A 14,730-nucleotide genomic window follows, 5' to 3' on the forward strand; every position below is an offset into this window, starting at 1 on the left:
CAGGTTAGCGTTAGGCCATAATTTTATTCCAATTTTCCTAATTTCAGTTATACTACGAGTTCGGGGACTAGCCAAGTGACTCCCGTAGTAGTTGTACCTTAAATTATGGCCCACCCCCAACCTAGTACACATACTACGTTCCGGTGTCCGCCATCTTTGTGCACATACTTCTGGAGTACCAAAAAATGTTTTATGAACTTGTTGCATATAGTAAATTCGGATGTACGTGCAATTGAAATATTCTACTCCGTTTGCGAAAATTTTCAAAACTGCCTTTAGATATAAAGCAAAGTTAAAACTGATTTTCAATACACTAAATTCATACAAATTAAAATACTTCTAAAGTAACTTATTCAAATTCTGGAAAATATTATGTTAAAATGTTGCTCAAAATTTACAAAAATATCTTACCAACTGTAAATGCTCTAGCGGTTGACGATTGTCCGACTACAGAAAAGGCTATATTTGATTGCGTGTTCTCATAGCTATCATAGCTCCCAGTAGATGACAGTTCAACACTTTCCGCTGTATTATCGATGGATTGTAAAATTCTGAAAAATGAAAAAAATATGACAAGGTAAGTATAAAACAAATTTTTTGAGTCAATCATATCAAAGAGGCACCAATATATGTAGTATAGGTATATACAGCTTGGCAAGACATATGAAACATATTATATATATTAACATAATTTTAAATATTCAAAGCAGTGATAATATATAGCTTTCCAGTTAGATTGTTTAAGTTGAATAGCTAATTTGGTCTTCAAATCAACAATAACTACTTGTTTTATTTCTTGTATGGTAGTAAACATATTAAAGAAACAGGCAGAAGATATCTCCCTACTACTATACTTACACGTCAGAGTTATCAGAAACAGTACTTTGCGCATCTTGATTCGTAGCTTGCAGAAGATTGTTTGTAATCGTGAGGACGTCGTCGGCAGTCTGCGAATAAAAAACATTTGTGTTGGTTAACAAGTCTAGAAATTAAAAGGAATAACAACAACATGATTTTGCAATACATTGGCAGAGTTACGCAACATGTTAAAGTTGATTTTTAGAATTTTCACACTTTAATGGATTTCTTCCAAAAAGTGACAACTTGGCAAATGTTGGACTTTGGTTGCGATTTAGTTTTAGTCGAGTATTGAGCAAACTGTAGAAAACTTCGTCAACTATCTCACCCCCTATTCGTATTTTTTCTTAAATTTATATCAGTAATTTAAATGAAATTTCACTTGTAAGTGACCGGGAAACAAGCATGGTAAGTGCAAAACGTGGTATGTTCTTGACATACGAATCTCAGGCATATGTGGAGTATATTATGTTGGTTGGTTTGTAATATTTTGTGAAAAATCACAATCGCAATAAGGCAAAAATTTTTTGTATTTTTGAAATTTAAGAATCTCGAATAAAGTATACGTAAATTCCCGCGATAAACCTATAACCATATCCTGAATTTGTGATTTGCGTGCATTGGCGTTACAGCATTCTTTCTATTGCATAGGTGACTTTATTGAGGAAATATTTTTCATAATTTTGAAATGCAAGAATACATGACAAACAAACTAAAATTTAATCAAATTTACAGCGTATACGTTTAATAGCTCCACAAGAAAACATTACGCATTTTCTTTCAAGTTTCATCAGAAAGAAAAGTTCTTTGAAAATAATTTCTAAATTATGGTATGTCCAGAAATGTAATTCAAATTTTTAACAGCAGGTTGTCCTTTATTTATCGAACTCATTAGCAAAAACTTCCCTAATTTGAGAAAATGTATTCTAATTATTCGAATACAAAACTTCCAAACATAGTCGTCAGCTGCGGTGCACCTTTTGCTCTCCGGTCTTAATCATATAGCGTATCACGCGGCCTTTCGTCCTGTTTACATTCTATGTCGGGTATGGAATTAGTTATCCAGGTATTTATTTCCGATCCATGAACTTTATGATGCAGGAGTCCAGCAATCCTCTTGTACATAATTATCGCCGGGAATTCGAATCTGCGAAACAGCGCAGGATAATTAAAAGTGTGAGGGCGCGCGTATTCCCAACAATTAGCACGATGCGCAACCCGCCGCTTCGAATTTTGACTTCGAACATGTCCTTCGTATCTAACTTCAAGCATTATTTTTTAGTTTCATAAAAATTTAAGACGCTTGACAACAGTTCAATAAAAGAGTAACGCCCTCCCAGCGAGCGCGAACGAAACTGTTACCAATAAGATTTTTTCCAGCATAAATGAAGATAAACCTTTTTTCTCTCCACAACTCTTTGTTACATGTATTCTTTAACATTTGTTTGATTAGTAGAACGTTGCTTCTACTCGCCAGTTTGCTGTCATGGAGATGGGAATTACATGTCCCTCTAAAATAAATGCTTTTCTTCCAACAGTTATCCAAAATATGCGTTTATTCGTTAGTATATTCTCAACCAGTGCACACATTTGCTTAGAATATTTCCCAACCAATTTTGATAAAGATTTTGATTTACGATTGAACGCAAATACGGGTAGTATTTGCTTTATGTTGGTATAGTTGTTTGAGTAGCCAGTACCAGTTGTTGGACAAGTTTGGCCAATTATCGAATTTGACAAACAACACATTAATCATAATTTTGAATGGGCATCAACCACCCTGTCATTAAAAATTGAACCTTATCGATATCCAGAAAAAAATATGAAAGTAGCTGGATTTCACAAATATACTTTGAACCCCATAATATGTTTTTGTTGACCTAAGTACTAGGTTCAGGGTGGTCCAAACCCGGGCCCGCGGGCCACGTCGCATTTGCGCAAGGGTAAACAAAAAATCGCATTTGGGGTTGTTTCGTCATAAAAATAACCAGAAAAATCTTCTGACATATTGTTACATTACTAATGTCATTGAATTGACTAGTGTTATGGCTAGCTGAGGCCACTAGCGAAATTGAATAACGTGCTTGGCTGGTCTAAATTGTTACCTGGTTTTTATATTTTCGGTCGGGAATATATGCTAACAAAATCGGCTACATAGAAAACTAAAAACCGAATGAGGAATCTATTAGCCTAGGTTAGCTATGCCTGATAACTAAATATTAATGTAATGGCCGACCAATATAATTCCTGCCGGGTGTATTTTTTGCAATCAGCTTAAACAGTATTACAAAAAATGCTGCCTATATCTCAGAAAATTTAGTAATTACCCTTTTGTATCTCAAATTTGGTAAAATTCGGTAATCAATCAATCTGCAGTTATTTGTAAGTTATTTTGCAAACAATTGTTTGATATAAAAGCTGAACAATTCAATTAATATGATAACTAAAACGGCATTTTCTCTGTATGGCACTTTCTCCGTTATGAAGATTTTGAAGTCTAAATTTAGATATAGTAAAACTTTTGCACGTTTAAGTGAGTTTTTTGCATGTTTTAGCTTGATAAATGACAAATAATGACCAATGTGTTTGGACAATAAAAGTGTTTGTTTTGTATTGCACAGTTTACTCATTTCTAGCACTATTGTAGCCCGCGAACAATACAAATATTATAGTGTGGCCCGCGAGGCCGACAACCTTGGACCACCTTGCTCGAGTTGATTCATTTTTATCATCTTGGAATACATCACTTTCAGTTGTGACACGACGTATTTTTAGAATACCACTGTCAATTTTCAACCTTTATTTGTTCATTGATGAACCTCACTTTCTCTAAAATTAAATTTTCACATTTGGCACAGACCTATTCAAGGATAAATTAAATGAAATAGTACCTGAGTAACAATTTGAACTAATTTCTATTTCGCCCTATTTTAATCTATTTGTGATACCATCATGGTTGTGAGGCGGGTTAATTTATATAGTCCAGGCAGTTAGGATAACAGTTCTCTCCTACGTATGTTGATCAAACTGCAATTTTTATGCTACAAAGATAAAGCGTTATGAAATGATTCTCTTACACTGCATTACAGTTCATTCAAGAGTTGTCTAAACAGAAATTCGCGGACAATATTTAATGACGTCCAGTCTCACGTCAGTTGGAATCAACGAACAAATTTACCAAGACAGGCCAAACAAAGTTTAGGACAAACAATAAATCAGGAGTAGCAGAAAATTTGCAACTTGTCTCAAGGTTGTACCAATGATGGTTTTGAATATTGTTTCAGTATTAAACTGAAATTTCCCACAGGTGTCGCTAAGGAGGTGACAACTGGGATTTGCTTTTGCGCGCACTTGTTCGTCGTGTTCCAATCGAATTGTTTACCCAATAAGAGGGTGAGTACTTCGATCAAAGTAATTCTGATATCGTTAAAGATATGGTTAAATCATATTCTGCCGAAAATTTTTCTATGCCGATCAGCTGAGCAGCGGCTAAAACCTTAAAATTAGGGTTTTGTTTTTTATCTAAAAAATTCTAAAAAAAAACATCGTGTTTTTAAACAAGGGCTTGTTCATAAATCAATTTTTTTCTGTATTTTTTGTATTTTCTATTGAAATACCCCTTGCATCGCCGCGAAACTACGCCAAAACGTTGCATTCTGGCAGCTGCACACGCAGCGGAACTATAATTTCAAAAATGTAAGTAAAATTTTTTTTTTTGACTTTTGACTCTATTGCGTACATTTATCGCCACTTTATATCTCCACCAAAGTCATAAGATTTTACCCGGAATGTTTAGCCGAGATATCAGAGAGACGTTTTGAGGAAGAAAAATCATGAAAATTAGCTCACGAGCCTACAACAAAAGCAATTCGATCAAGCGCAGTCCTTCGGCAAAACGAGTGGGTTGCGATAATGAAGAACATGCTTATATCGGCGGTAAACTACTGATATGAACGATGAGACCTCCTAACCTAGCCTATGGTAATTGTAGGAGTTCTCTGATGCAAAGACGCCACAACTCATCTGTTATGACGCCATAATATGGATTTCGAGGTCATGTATTGACATTTTTCTTATAAAAGGAAGTCATTGTTACGGTTAATACTGTTCGGTTAATTTATGCTCAGCATACTTTGTTTTTTACGGCTGAAGTGAGATTTTCAAGGTCCTACAAACTCATTTATTCGATCGCATTTCAATTTTCGCAAGATGGTTTCATCGCAGCAGGATCGTTCACGTAATGGCTTATCGGTTGCAACTACAGCTTGAGAAGGTGTGCATGAGCCTCTATCGATATTTGTGGCGTTTTGAAGGATTTATTGCAATAAGAAGCGCTTGGCAAGTTTTTACATTCATTTTTCTTCAACCTTTTTAATATAATAATCAGTTAAAAAAATAATTTTTGAAAATACTTGAATAACAAAATTAGCTTTCTCCACGAAGTTGCAATATTGCCCAATCTATCTACAACTCACATCTTATAAGCACGCAACAAAGTAATAGTGTAGTCGCGTTTAATGTTATAGAATGCACATTTATTGAAATTTTTTTGGTAAATGGCTTAAAACTAAATTAATTTTCTAGCACAAAACCGAAGTGAACACAAATGAAAATTGCAGAGGCATTGGCCCAATACTATTTTTTATAACCGTTTCATAGAAAAGCATTAAAATATTTACTGCTCTTTTATATACTTGCTATTTCAACGTTTAACATTTGGGAGATTCAACAAAGGCTTACTGCTAGGTTGCTAACCTAAATCATTCTCAAATATGTGAACAAATGCAACTAAATTTAACATGGTGAATATGTCATTTTCCATGTATGGCTGCATTGTTGAATTGATTCAAAATAAACAATAATATCCCTAAAATACCAACCGGTGTAAAATATCACCACTATGCATAATTTAAGCATTCTACATTCAGACCCATCAATGAGAGACTTTTTAAAACTACCCACAAGACTGATGTTCGTATAATACCGAACTACAATTCATAGAATTCAACGATTGACTTCAATTTCTCCGGAAAATAGCGAGTGAAAATACCATATAAGATAAAACATGTTTAGAGAGTATAAATTGAAATTGTATTTTTTTTTTGAAGAATATTTCTTCATATAAAAAACGTAGTGTTTATTTTATAGCTAGTAATAATTATGAAATGCAGTGCAATGTTTGAAAACACAAAATGAAATGTAAATGAACATTTTATATTGAACAAAAGACAAAATATTAATTACAAAAATGGACGTTTACTTGTGTAAAAGTGAATTACAGCAAAGCTTCGACGTAGACTATTAGGTACACAGCATAGCATTTGTTAATAAATATAGTGATTTCATGAGACACGCTGTTAATACAATGTCATTTAAGCATCAAGTTACACATTTCCTAGGCTTCCGATTATTGCAAACAACACCACGGCTGAAGTATAGTGGGTGGCTATCACGCCTGCGTTATTCATAACCCGTCCAAAGCCTGTACACATCAAAAAAAGTGTTACAAATAGGTCTGCTACGAAGTATATCTCATTAAAATGAGCATTTTACCGCAAAAAAATATTTAAAGTACACATGTTGATGACATATGTAGCCTAGATACATTTGAAAGCGTCTTCCATTAAAATCCATAATGAAATATATCCGCAAGATTCATTTAAAAACAACCATAAATACAGATGTACAAGTAGTATAGAACACAGAACATCATTTATATCAGGGCGTCCCAAACTAGGGGCCGCGCCCCGTGAAGGGCCGCGAAACTAATTTTGGGGGCCGCGAAGAGAACACCAATTTTACTATATCTATTTTACTTTTCAGACTCTTGATTGGAAATACATTTATTAAAACTAGTGTAAAACAAACATCTCACGATTTCGAGTGAATACATCATCATCCCGTGCTTCAATTTTCATTCGAAAAATAACGCTAGGGCTCATTTTGGGGGAATGTCTTCTATTTTCATTTTCCAAAAACAAGAAATTACAAGAGAGAAGTACGAAATTCTTAAATATACAAAAATATGAAAATCGATTTCCATTTACTTATAAAAAACACGTTTTTATTTAAAATAACTGCTAAACACAAATTATTATCCATTAAAAAAGAGTAGGAAAGATTTCTTGCTATTCCAGGTCAAAAAAAATGCGCCTATTCTTGCCTATTTCGTAGGCTGCAGTTTATTAATTTGCTGAACCGAGTTCCTTCAAAATAAGAGATAAGGGGGATAAGTTAACCTTTCACCTTTATTCTTTAGGCCTACTGGTTTATAAACTCTAAAAGGCATAAAGTACGCATTAACGATGACCAAATTTGGTTTTATTTAAATGCACCATTTTTTTTCGTGTAGGTGCGCCGTGAGTTTTTTCCCTGCTATTTTCCCCTATGCTAAATTTGATCATTTAAGAGAGAGTAACAATGCCGGATAGAGGCCATGTCGTCGGTGGCTAGACATAATAATTCATTATCATTTGGGGCCTGCATTAACAAACATTGAGCCACGGCTGGACTTGCTATGCAGCAAAAAGCATTCGCACCCATTTAGTAAATGTTTGTTTGTTTTGTTAGTGAGTGGGCTTACTAAAAGTTAAGAATTAGCTGAGTCAATAAAATTTCAAAAATACGTAATACGTAATGTTTAGCATTATTAACGTGAACAGGGGCCTCGAAAAATTTTGATATATTGGAAGGAGCCGCGAGCTCAAAAGTTTGGGAAGCCCTGATTTATATCATACTACTTACCAACATTACATTCATCTTCTTCGCATGTCATATTGCAAGAATCGACTTTCACCCCACGGAAATTAGTATGAGTTGAACAACCGTTTGGTAATATGGTAGCCGAACATCCACGCTTAATAGACCTCCGATATCCATGAATACTCGCTACAAAAAGTTTGACGGAACACGGTAATCTTATATATATAGTAAATACCATCTAAACACAAATTGCTGTCTTACAAAGTATACAGAAATTTTACATTGAAATAACAAGAGAGCAGTGTACGAAGTAGTACCGCTATAGAATATTTAGCAGTACCGGTACCGCAGTCTTTGACTGACCACCAGATCGCAACGATCGCGAACCAAAATGCGGAACAGTCACCTGAAGCGCAATTTTCAATTTTGATTAGTCATCAGTCATCACACAGAACCTTATGGTGGAAAACGAATCCCATATAGCACAAAAAGGGGTTTAAAATATATAAAAGTAATAGCCTTCCAACGACAACAACTTTCAACCACTGAAAATCTCGACGGATTTGGTCCAGTAGATAAAGAGAAAAGCGACTTTTCCACGAAAATAAGAAAAACCATGAAAACAACAACATAATAACAAAATCATCTATAAGTCCACTTCGTGTGCAATATACACCTATATTACATCCATCTCAGCAGAAAAATTTATTTATTTTGATTCACGGTGATATGCTACTTTCAAAGTTGTCTTCGTCGGAAACCATCGCTTTTTTGTGAATATACCTGATATAAGCATATTTTGACACGGAAGGTGTCTCGAAAATTTTACACGATGATTGGGCATGGTTACCAGCTTTCAGCATCGTACATTTCAATTTTAAAATAAATGACGGCTCAAGTAGTATTCATACTTATGTCGTTGTGGGTCATTCCATTGTCTTGTATGTAACAGTATTTGTGATAGGGGTAAGTACATGCAGTGGGTGGTGGCGGATTCAGAAGACAGCTGTCAAATCCATTAGTGTCAAGTTCAGACTCACATTGAACACACTTTGGTCGTTCAGCTGAACAAAAATATATGAAAGCGTAAGCATGGCGCATTCACTTTATTTAAATGTAAAGAGGTAATACAAAATAGTTTGATTAGGGTCGCCGAGACGGCGCATCATGTCAAGAGTTAGCAATCCGCACGCCACCGTACCTCTGTTCTCATGTTCAAATCAACCAGGATATTCCTCCCCAATTAAGTCTATGCATCTGAAACAAATAAATGGCCAACTAACCTCACACACAACATGGACTGGTAAACGGACGATAGGTCGTAATTCGCCATAGGATTAAGCTTTCCAATCGGCTTTCTTCTGCCAGGGATAAAAATATAAATCCTATCCGGATTTACAATTTTTCTCCGGATAAAAACTCACATTCATCAGTTGCGATCCAAACGACAATGGAAGTTTACAAATCCTTTCTAAGCAAGTATGATATTAAAAAAGCATGAAAGTTTTAATTCCATGTCGAATAAGTTTGTTCTTTAGTCTTTAGCTGTATTTTCATACCCGTTGGTACTTTTCAATGCGCTAAAATCATATTTCATTAATTGTATAAAAAACTATCAAAAATAACTTACGCCATTTGTCATTACATCCATCAACATCGCATGTTTCAGTGATAGTAACTTCAATATCCAGGAATCTAGGTTTGTTTACAGGATATCCATCCTTTGCTGCTGATGCACATCCACGGGTGACACTCCGTAATGTATAGCTCGGTTCTACGTAAAGTTTGTTTTAATATTTAACTCATTGCTTTTTTTTATCATGGGATAGAATACAAAAATGATTTAATTTTATCATTCTTTCCAATATCTGGATTATAAAGTTGAATCATCAATTGGAAATCCACATAAATGGCTATAGTATATTTTGATGATATGTTCAACGAAACTTATTTTGCTCCCAGCGTATATATTGGTTATATCAGTTAGTGGAACATTTTGTGTTTATTCGAAAAGATATCTACTACAAATCATCATACCGCTAGTATATGGTAAATCAGTCCTTTCCGAAACTAGGTAGGTTACAGACATATTGCATAGATTTGAGCCGGGACAAGCTGATCTAGTTTGAACGTTTGTTTTCCCTGGGTTACATTGCGTCGATCCAGTGAGGTCGTTGCATATCACGCACTGCTTTGGAGCCGACTTCCCGGTATATTTTTGCCCATCAGCTATAAGTAATACACATAAATTGCAAGCAATAAATAGAGAGGTGAAATTTATAAAATTTGCTCAGTTGACCAAATGACATGCGATAAATGAAAAGCAAGTTTAGCAAAGAAAGTGAGTAAATTGAACAATAAATACAAACCATTTTATCTTCCTGACAAAATGATGCATCTCAAGTTATTATGATCAATACTGGTTGAAAGTTAAATATCACATCGATTTTATCCGATTTGCGTTATTTAATGAGGAAACAAATATCTTAAAACCGAATATAAGAGTTTTATATATTTTCATTCTGTACTTAGAACAAGTTATACTTTATACAAAGAAATCAGTGACAATAGTAGTACATGTGTCTTCTCAATGTCAATGCCTGCTCTGCAATATTTCTTGCTAATTTCAACTTGCATACATACAACAAAATTATTACCTAACGTGTGGATAGAAGTATGAATTCCATACAAAAACAAACTTGAATAAGTCATATAAAATAGTAATTCCTCACATTTCGTACACATGACACAATGCATTGGATTTTTTAATTCTTTTCAATAATGATGCATTGATGCTGTGTACATGGCAGAATAGATTAACTACATGACAAATACATATATAATAAATAAACTATATACAAAATGGTAAAATTAATTCAAACTGTACGTACCCACCACTTTGTTGCAACCATCTGTATCACACGTTGAAACACAAGTAAATTCTTTATACAAGCCTCCGTTATTGATAGGAGTATCAGTAAAAGTGTCCGTAAAAAAGCATTCGTCAGCGACTCCGGGACTTTGAGTGCATCCCTTTGTTACAATTGTTAGCACCACTTTGTTAGCTGAATCAGTATAAAATAAAGTAAGTACGTTTTCGAATTTTTGGTGTTGTTATTCATCTGTAGAATTTTCAATGAGATATGAGAAAATTCAAATTAAGTGTAACAACAAAACAACATAATAATGTCCTGCACACCTACCGTAAAACACATGGCAATACAACTAAAGATTTGATTTTGAATATAGGGCTGAAATCGCAGAATAAAAATAGAATACCAGTTTAATAGCTGAAAAATAAAATTTTTAAAAGCAATTTATATATAATATAACTTACATGAATCTATCAAAGACGTATTGGTTGTAGAGCAAAACGCTTTATTATCAGGACAGTCGTTTGCCTCGGCGAAATTGCTACAGTTCATGCCAGAAGCGGATGTGCATTGAACACATTTACGTTTTGCACCTGCCAATTTGGCTGTAAAATATCGAATGAATTGAATCTGACACCATGCAATTAAAAAGAAAACATGGTCATTTTGATTCCTGCAGTACCCATATTTCAAAGTCAGTCTAAACTAGAAGTGTATTACTTTAATAAGGATATAGATTTCTAGTATTTTGATCATGTTAGTTTAATGTCATTCTGGAATTAATGGAGACAAGAAGTCAAAAGCAAACAAAAATTTGTGCATAGGAATTGAGTTACACTGAATATTGTAAATAGATTTCTACAATTTGAACATATATAACTCATGAATAATTAAACCCATCAGTATTGCAATATTGATACTAACTTAGGTTGCAGTGTTCTCCATAGTGTCCACTATTACAAACACATTTTCCCGATATATAATCGCAAGATCCTCCAGAATTTCCATTGTTACACGATGAATTACATTTCTTCAATGAAACTAAAATAATAGGAGAGAAAGCATTACAAAATTTGTTGACTAAATAACACATAATTATGGTGACCGTACATTTGCATATGCGGGTGCTAAAACGGGTTGCCATGGGTTAGGGTTAGTATGGGTTTAACTATCGTGAAACAAAAAAAATTCCATAGATGCAATAGCATACAGGTGCAATTGTCGTGGGTTCAAATGTACGTGGGTTCAAATGTAATGGAACCCATAAATATATAAAACACGAGAAATGGGAAAATTTCTCATAATGCTAATAACAATTGTACGTAAAATATTTTTGATATAAACAACGTTGACTCCATTTCTACGAACCATGTAATCCTAAATAGGAATGTAATAACAATTCATTACAATAAACCTGAAACGAATGTTTAACTCTATACATAAACTACTTGCAGGAGGTGATATAAATAGTAGAGGTTGTAACATTACTTTCCAGTCTACTTTATTAGTACAGACAGAGTATTGGGATAATATTTACCAATGGTCACATTGCTGCATTTATCTCCCTTACAAGGAAAGTAACACTCGGTTTTTGCCGTCGGGTTTCCTTTGAAATCGAGTACTGTTGTGCACGTTGTTACTGATGGTACAGCATTTGAATGAATGTCGTGATCACTGGCATTGCTTTGGCAACTACGAGAAACAGCATTCACAACACCTTTTGAAAATGAAGCAACAAGTTTATACCCTTTATACCGCCAATTTGAAAAGAAAAATCCTTTAATAAAATATGTTATTCTTTTTTTTTTGTATAGGTTTAAGTATTGTTGGCAATAGTACAAAACTTAAGTTTTTGTAGCATTAGATTCAAAGGTATTGTAGAATGTAGACTGTCAAATTTGTCGATGGGTAAATATAAACGCAGTATCATTGAGTTTTTGTAATACAAATTATTCACCAATATACCATAGGAATACAGTTTTATCCAAAAAAATCCACCAATAATGCAGAAATGAAACCATTCTAACACAACAGATATCATGTTATACAACTAAGATGAATCTTTTGGGATTCAATCGTACCATCTGGTATTGAATCTTCGTACAACAAAGCTACTCGGTATAATGAATGAACTATATTTCCAATGTTCTGAAATCATTTAATTAATTTACTGCTAATCGAGTGAATTACCGTCAGTAATTGTCAACTTTGTTCTACAATAGTCAGATGACGATGAGCAGTTCCGTGTCGACGATGCAGCCATGAAGCATGTCTCCGCGGCCGTCGATTCACCGTCGAAATCTGAATCACTGCACTCATAGCAGGTTAATGCTGAAAGTGGAATATGTGGATATCACATTCAGAAAATATTTATTTATTATTTTATAAAGATATATATATTGTTTAGACTGAGATGGACAATAGTTGAACCGGGTATTACTTGAATTTTTCTCGATTCTGGTGTACTTTATTTTCATTAGAATACACCTCATGTAATATAGCGTAATTGTAGTCGAAATCGACAGTATGGGGATACTGATTGCAGGCCAATATAATAACATGATTGAACAAACTTTGGGGGAGACAAAAGAAGTTGAGGCGAACGAATCCGTTATAACATCTATATAATGAGCCAAGTGAAACCGAGTAGCTTTGTATGATATATATATGTATTAATATCAAGTCATTGATTACCGTGGGCATGATATCCTACTCCGAGTATCAGGATAATTTTCAAAAACCAATCCATTTTCACCAAAATACAGTTTCACGTTGTAGCAGCTTAATATAAGCTCATAACTAGATATAAATTATACGTAAAACATAACGTAAAAGCATATTATATATATTATATATCATATATTCTCGTGCCATGCACCAAGTCCTTTAGTTCGTTGGTTGCTTTTTTCATGTTGCTAAAGTAATTTTTCGTGATGCTTCATATGCATTCTATAGTAATTTATTTTGATCCTTCGTGTTAATAAAAGCAGCAATGTACTGAGTAAATTGACCCTAAATTATACCCTAATTAGAGTTCATAACAATTCAAAATTCGATTCAATCCCGTATCTTTATCTTCAGTCGAAACTGAAAGTCGTTTTTGATTGAGCTGCTTGTACTAGACCTAAGAATGTCTAAGACGGTGACCGTACATTTGAACCCACGTACATTTGAACCCATGTGTATATCAGCGGGTTCAATCTACATGCGGGTGCTAAAAACGGGTGTTAGGGTTAGTATGGGTTCAAATATCCGCAAACAAAAAAATATCCATAGGTGCAATAGTATGCAGGTGCAATTGTCGTGGGTTCAAATGTACGTGGGTTCAAATGTACGGGAACCGTCTAAGACAGTTTATTAGTAGGCATAAACTTTACTTCCGTTGAAACTCCTTAGTGTTCGGAACAAATATTGTTTAAATTTTATCATTCTAGAAACAACTGTGTAAATATTTCATTTCCCCGTCACAGCGATTAAAAATAACGCTCCTAAATAACAACTTTCACATTGTCAAATTTATGACAAAGTTAAAGCCAGCTTTGGAAACAAAACGTTGAACTTTTAAACAGTTTGAATACTGCGCAGATATACATCATCATAAAAACTATCTATAATTTCAAAATAAATATATATCATTGAAAAATCATTTACATAGGGAGATATCTAAGTTTGGAGAGAAAATTGAGCTCATGGAATGATAGTATCATAAAACAACAACTTTCAAAAGGCATTTTACAGCTTTGTCCAATTATACCGTTGTCGTTTTTTTTTTTACATAATCAAACACTGAAGATTCAAGAAGATATGTTTATTGCAAAGTGACTCAAAGTGAGGCTCAATATATAATTTATAGCCTTGTAGTGCATAGTGCTGCGCATTTCGAATCGAATAGTAAATTATTCAAATCAATTCAGATGAAAATTTCGATTCACCGCCATCTTGTTTTTTCGTCCGCTAAAGGTCGAGGTGAATTCTCCATTTATTTTAATGAGGACATATTTTCACAATGAAAATCTGACATAATACTCCTTTTTTCGTAGTGAGTCATTGATGAAACATATTTTTTCATTTCGTTTGAACGCTCGGCGAACTGTCTGAGTGATATTTCACATGTTTTCAGTAATTTATGTTATCAGAGGACCATTTCAATAATAAAAAAAATCACATACAATCTTCCAAGTATTCAAGATTCGATTCAGAAAAAAATTCGCTTTTGAAATCATCAGGTATACAAAGAAGCCCAGTCCTTAGTAGTGTATTGGTTTAGTATTACCTGGCTCCGCCAGAGTTGGTGTTA

General features: G+C 34.0%; 2 protein-coding genes across 2 annotated transcripts in view; one reads left to right on the forward strand and one right to left on the reverse strand.

Annotated features, from left to right (window-relative positions):
* Nucleotides 1-12,759, reverse strand: part of LOC144430780 (uncharacterized) — a 33,663-nt gene extending 20,904 nt beyond the window's left edge. The window contains exons 1-9 of the mRNA XM_078118862.1: nucleotides 12,624-12,759; nucleotides 11,971-12,150; nucleotides 11,358-11,474; nucleotides 10,898-11,038; nucleotides 10,452-10,625; nucleotides 9,598-9,789; nucleotides 9,191-9,334; nucleotides 8,472-8,624; nucleotides 7,603-7,746 (exon numbers count right to left, since the gene is read on the reverse strand). Coding sequence (XP_077974988.1) covers nucleotides 7,603-7,746; nucleotides 8,472-8,624; nucleotides 9,191-9,334; nucleotides 9,598-9,789; nucleotides 10,452-10,625; nucleotides 10,898-11,038; nucleotides 11,358-11,474; nucleotides 11,971-12,150; nucleotides 12,624-12,696 — 1,318 coding nt within the window. The 5' untranslated portion in view covers nucleotides 12,697-12,759. The remainder of the gene's footprint in view (nucleotides 1-7,602; nucleotides 7,747-8,471; nucleotides 8,625-9,190; nucleotides 9,335-9,597; nucleotides 9,790-10,451; nucleotides 10,626-10,897; nucleotides 11,039-11,357; nucleotides 11,475-11,970; nucleotides 12,151-12,623) is intronic.
* The window catches only part of LOC120330154 (uncharacterized), a 30,147-nt gene that overhangs the window by 1,288 nt on the left and 14,129 nt on the right, over nucleotides 1-14,730 (forward strand). The window lies entirely within an intron of this gene.

This window comes from Styela clava, chromosome 12, assembly GCF_964204865.1.
Source record: "Styela clava chromosome 12, kaStyClav1.hap1.2, whole genome shotgun sequence".
Lineage (NCBI taxonomy): Eukaryota > Metazoa > Chordata > Ascidiacea > Stolidobranchia > Styelidae > Styela > Styela clava.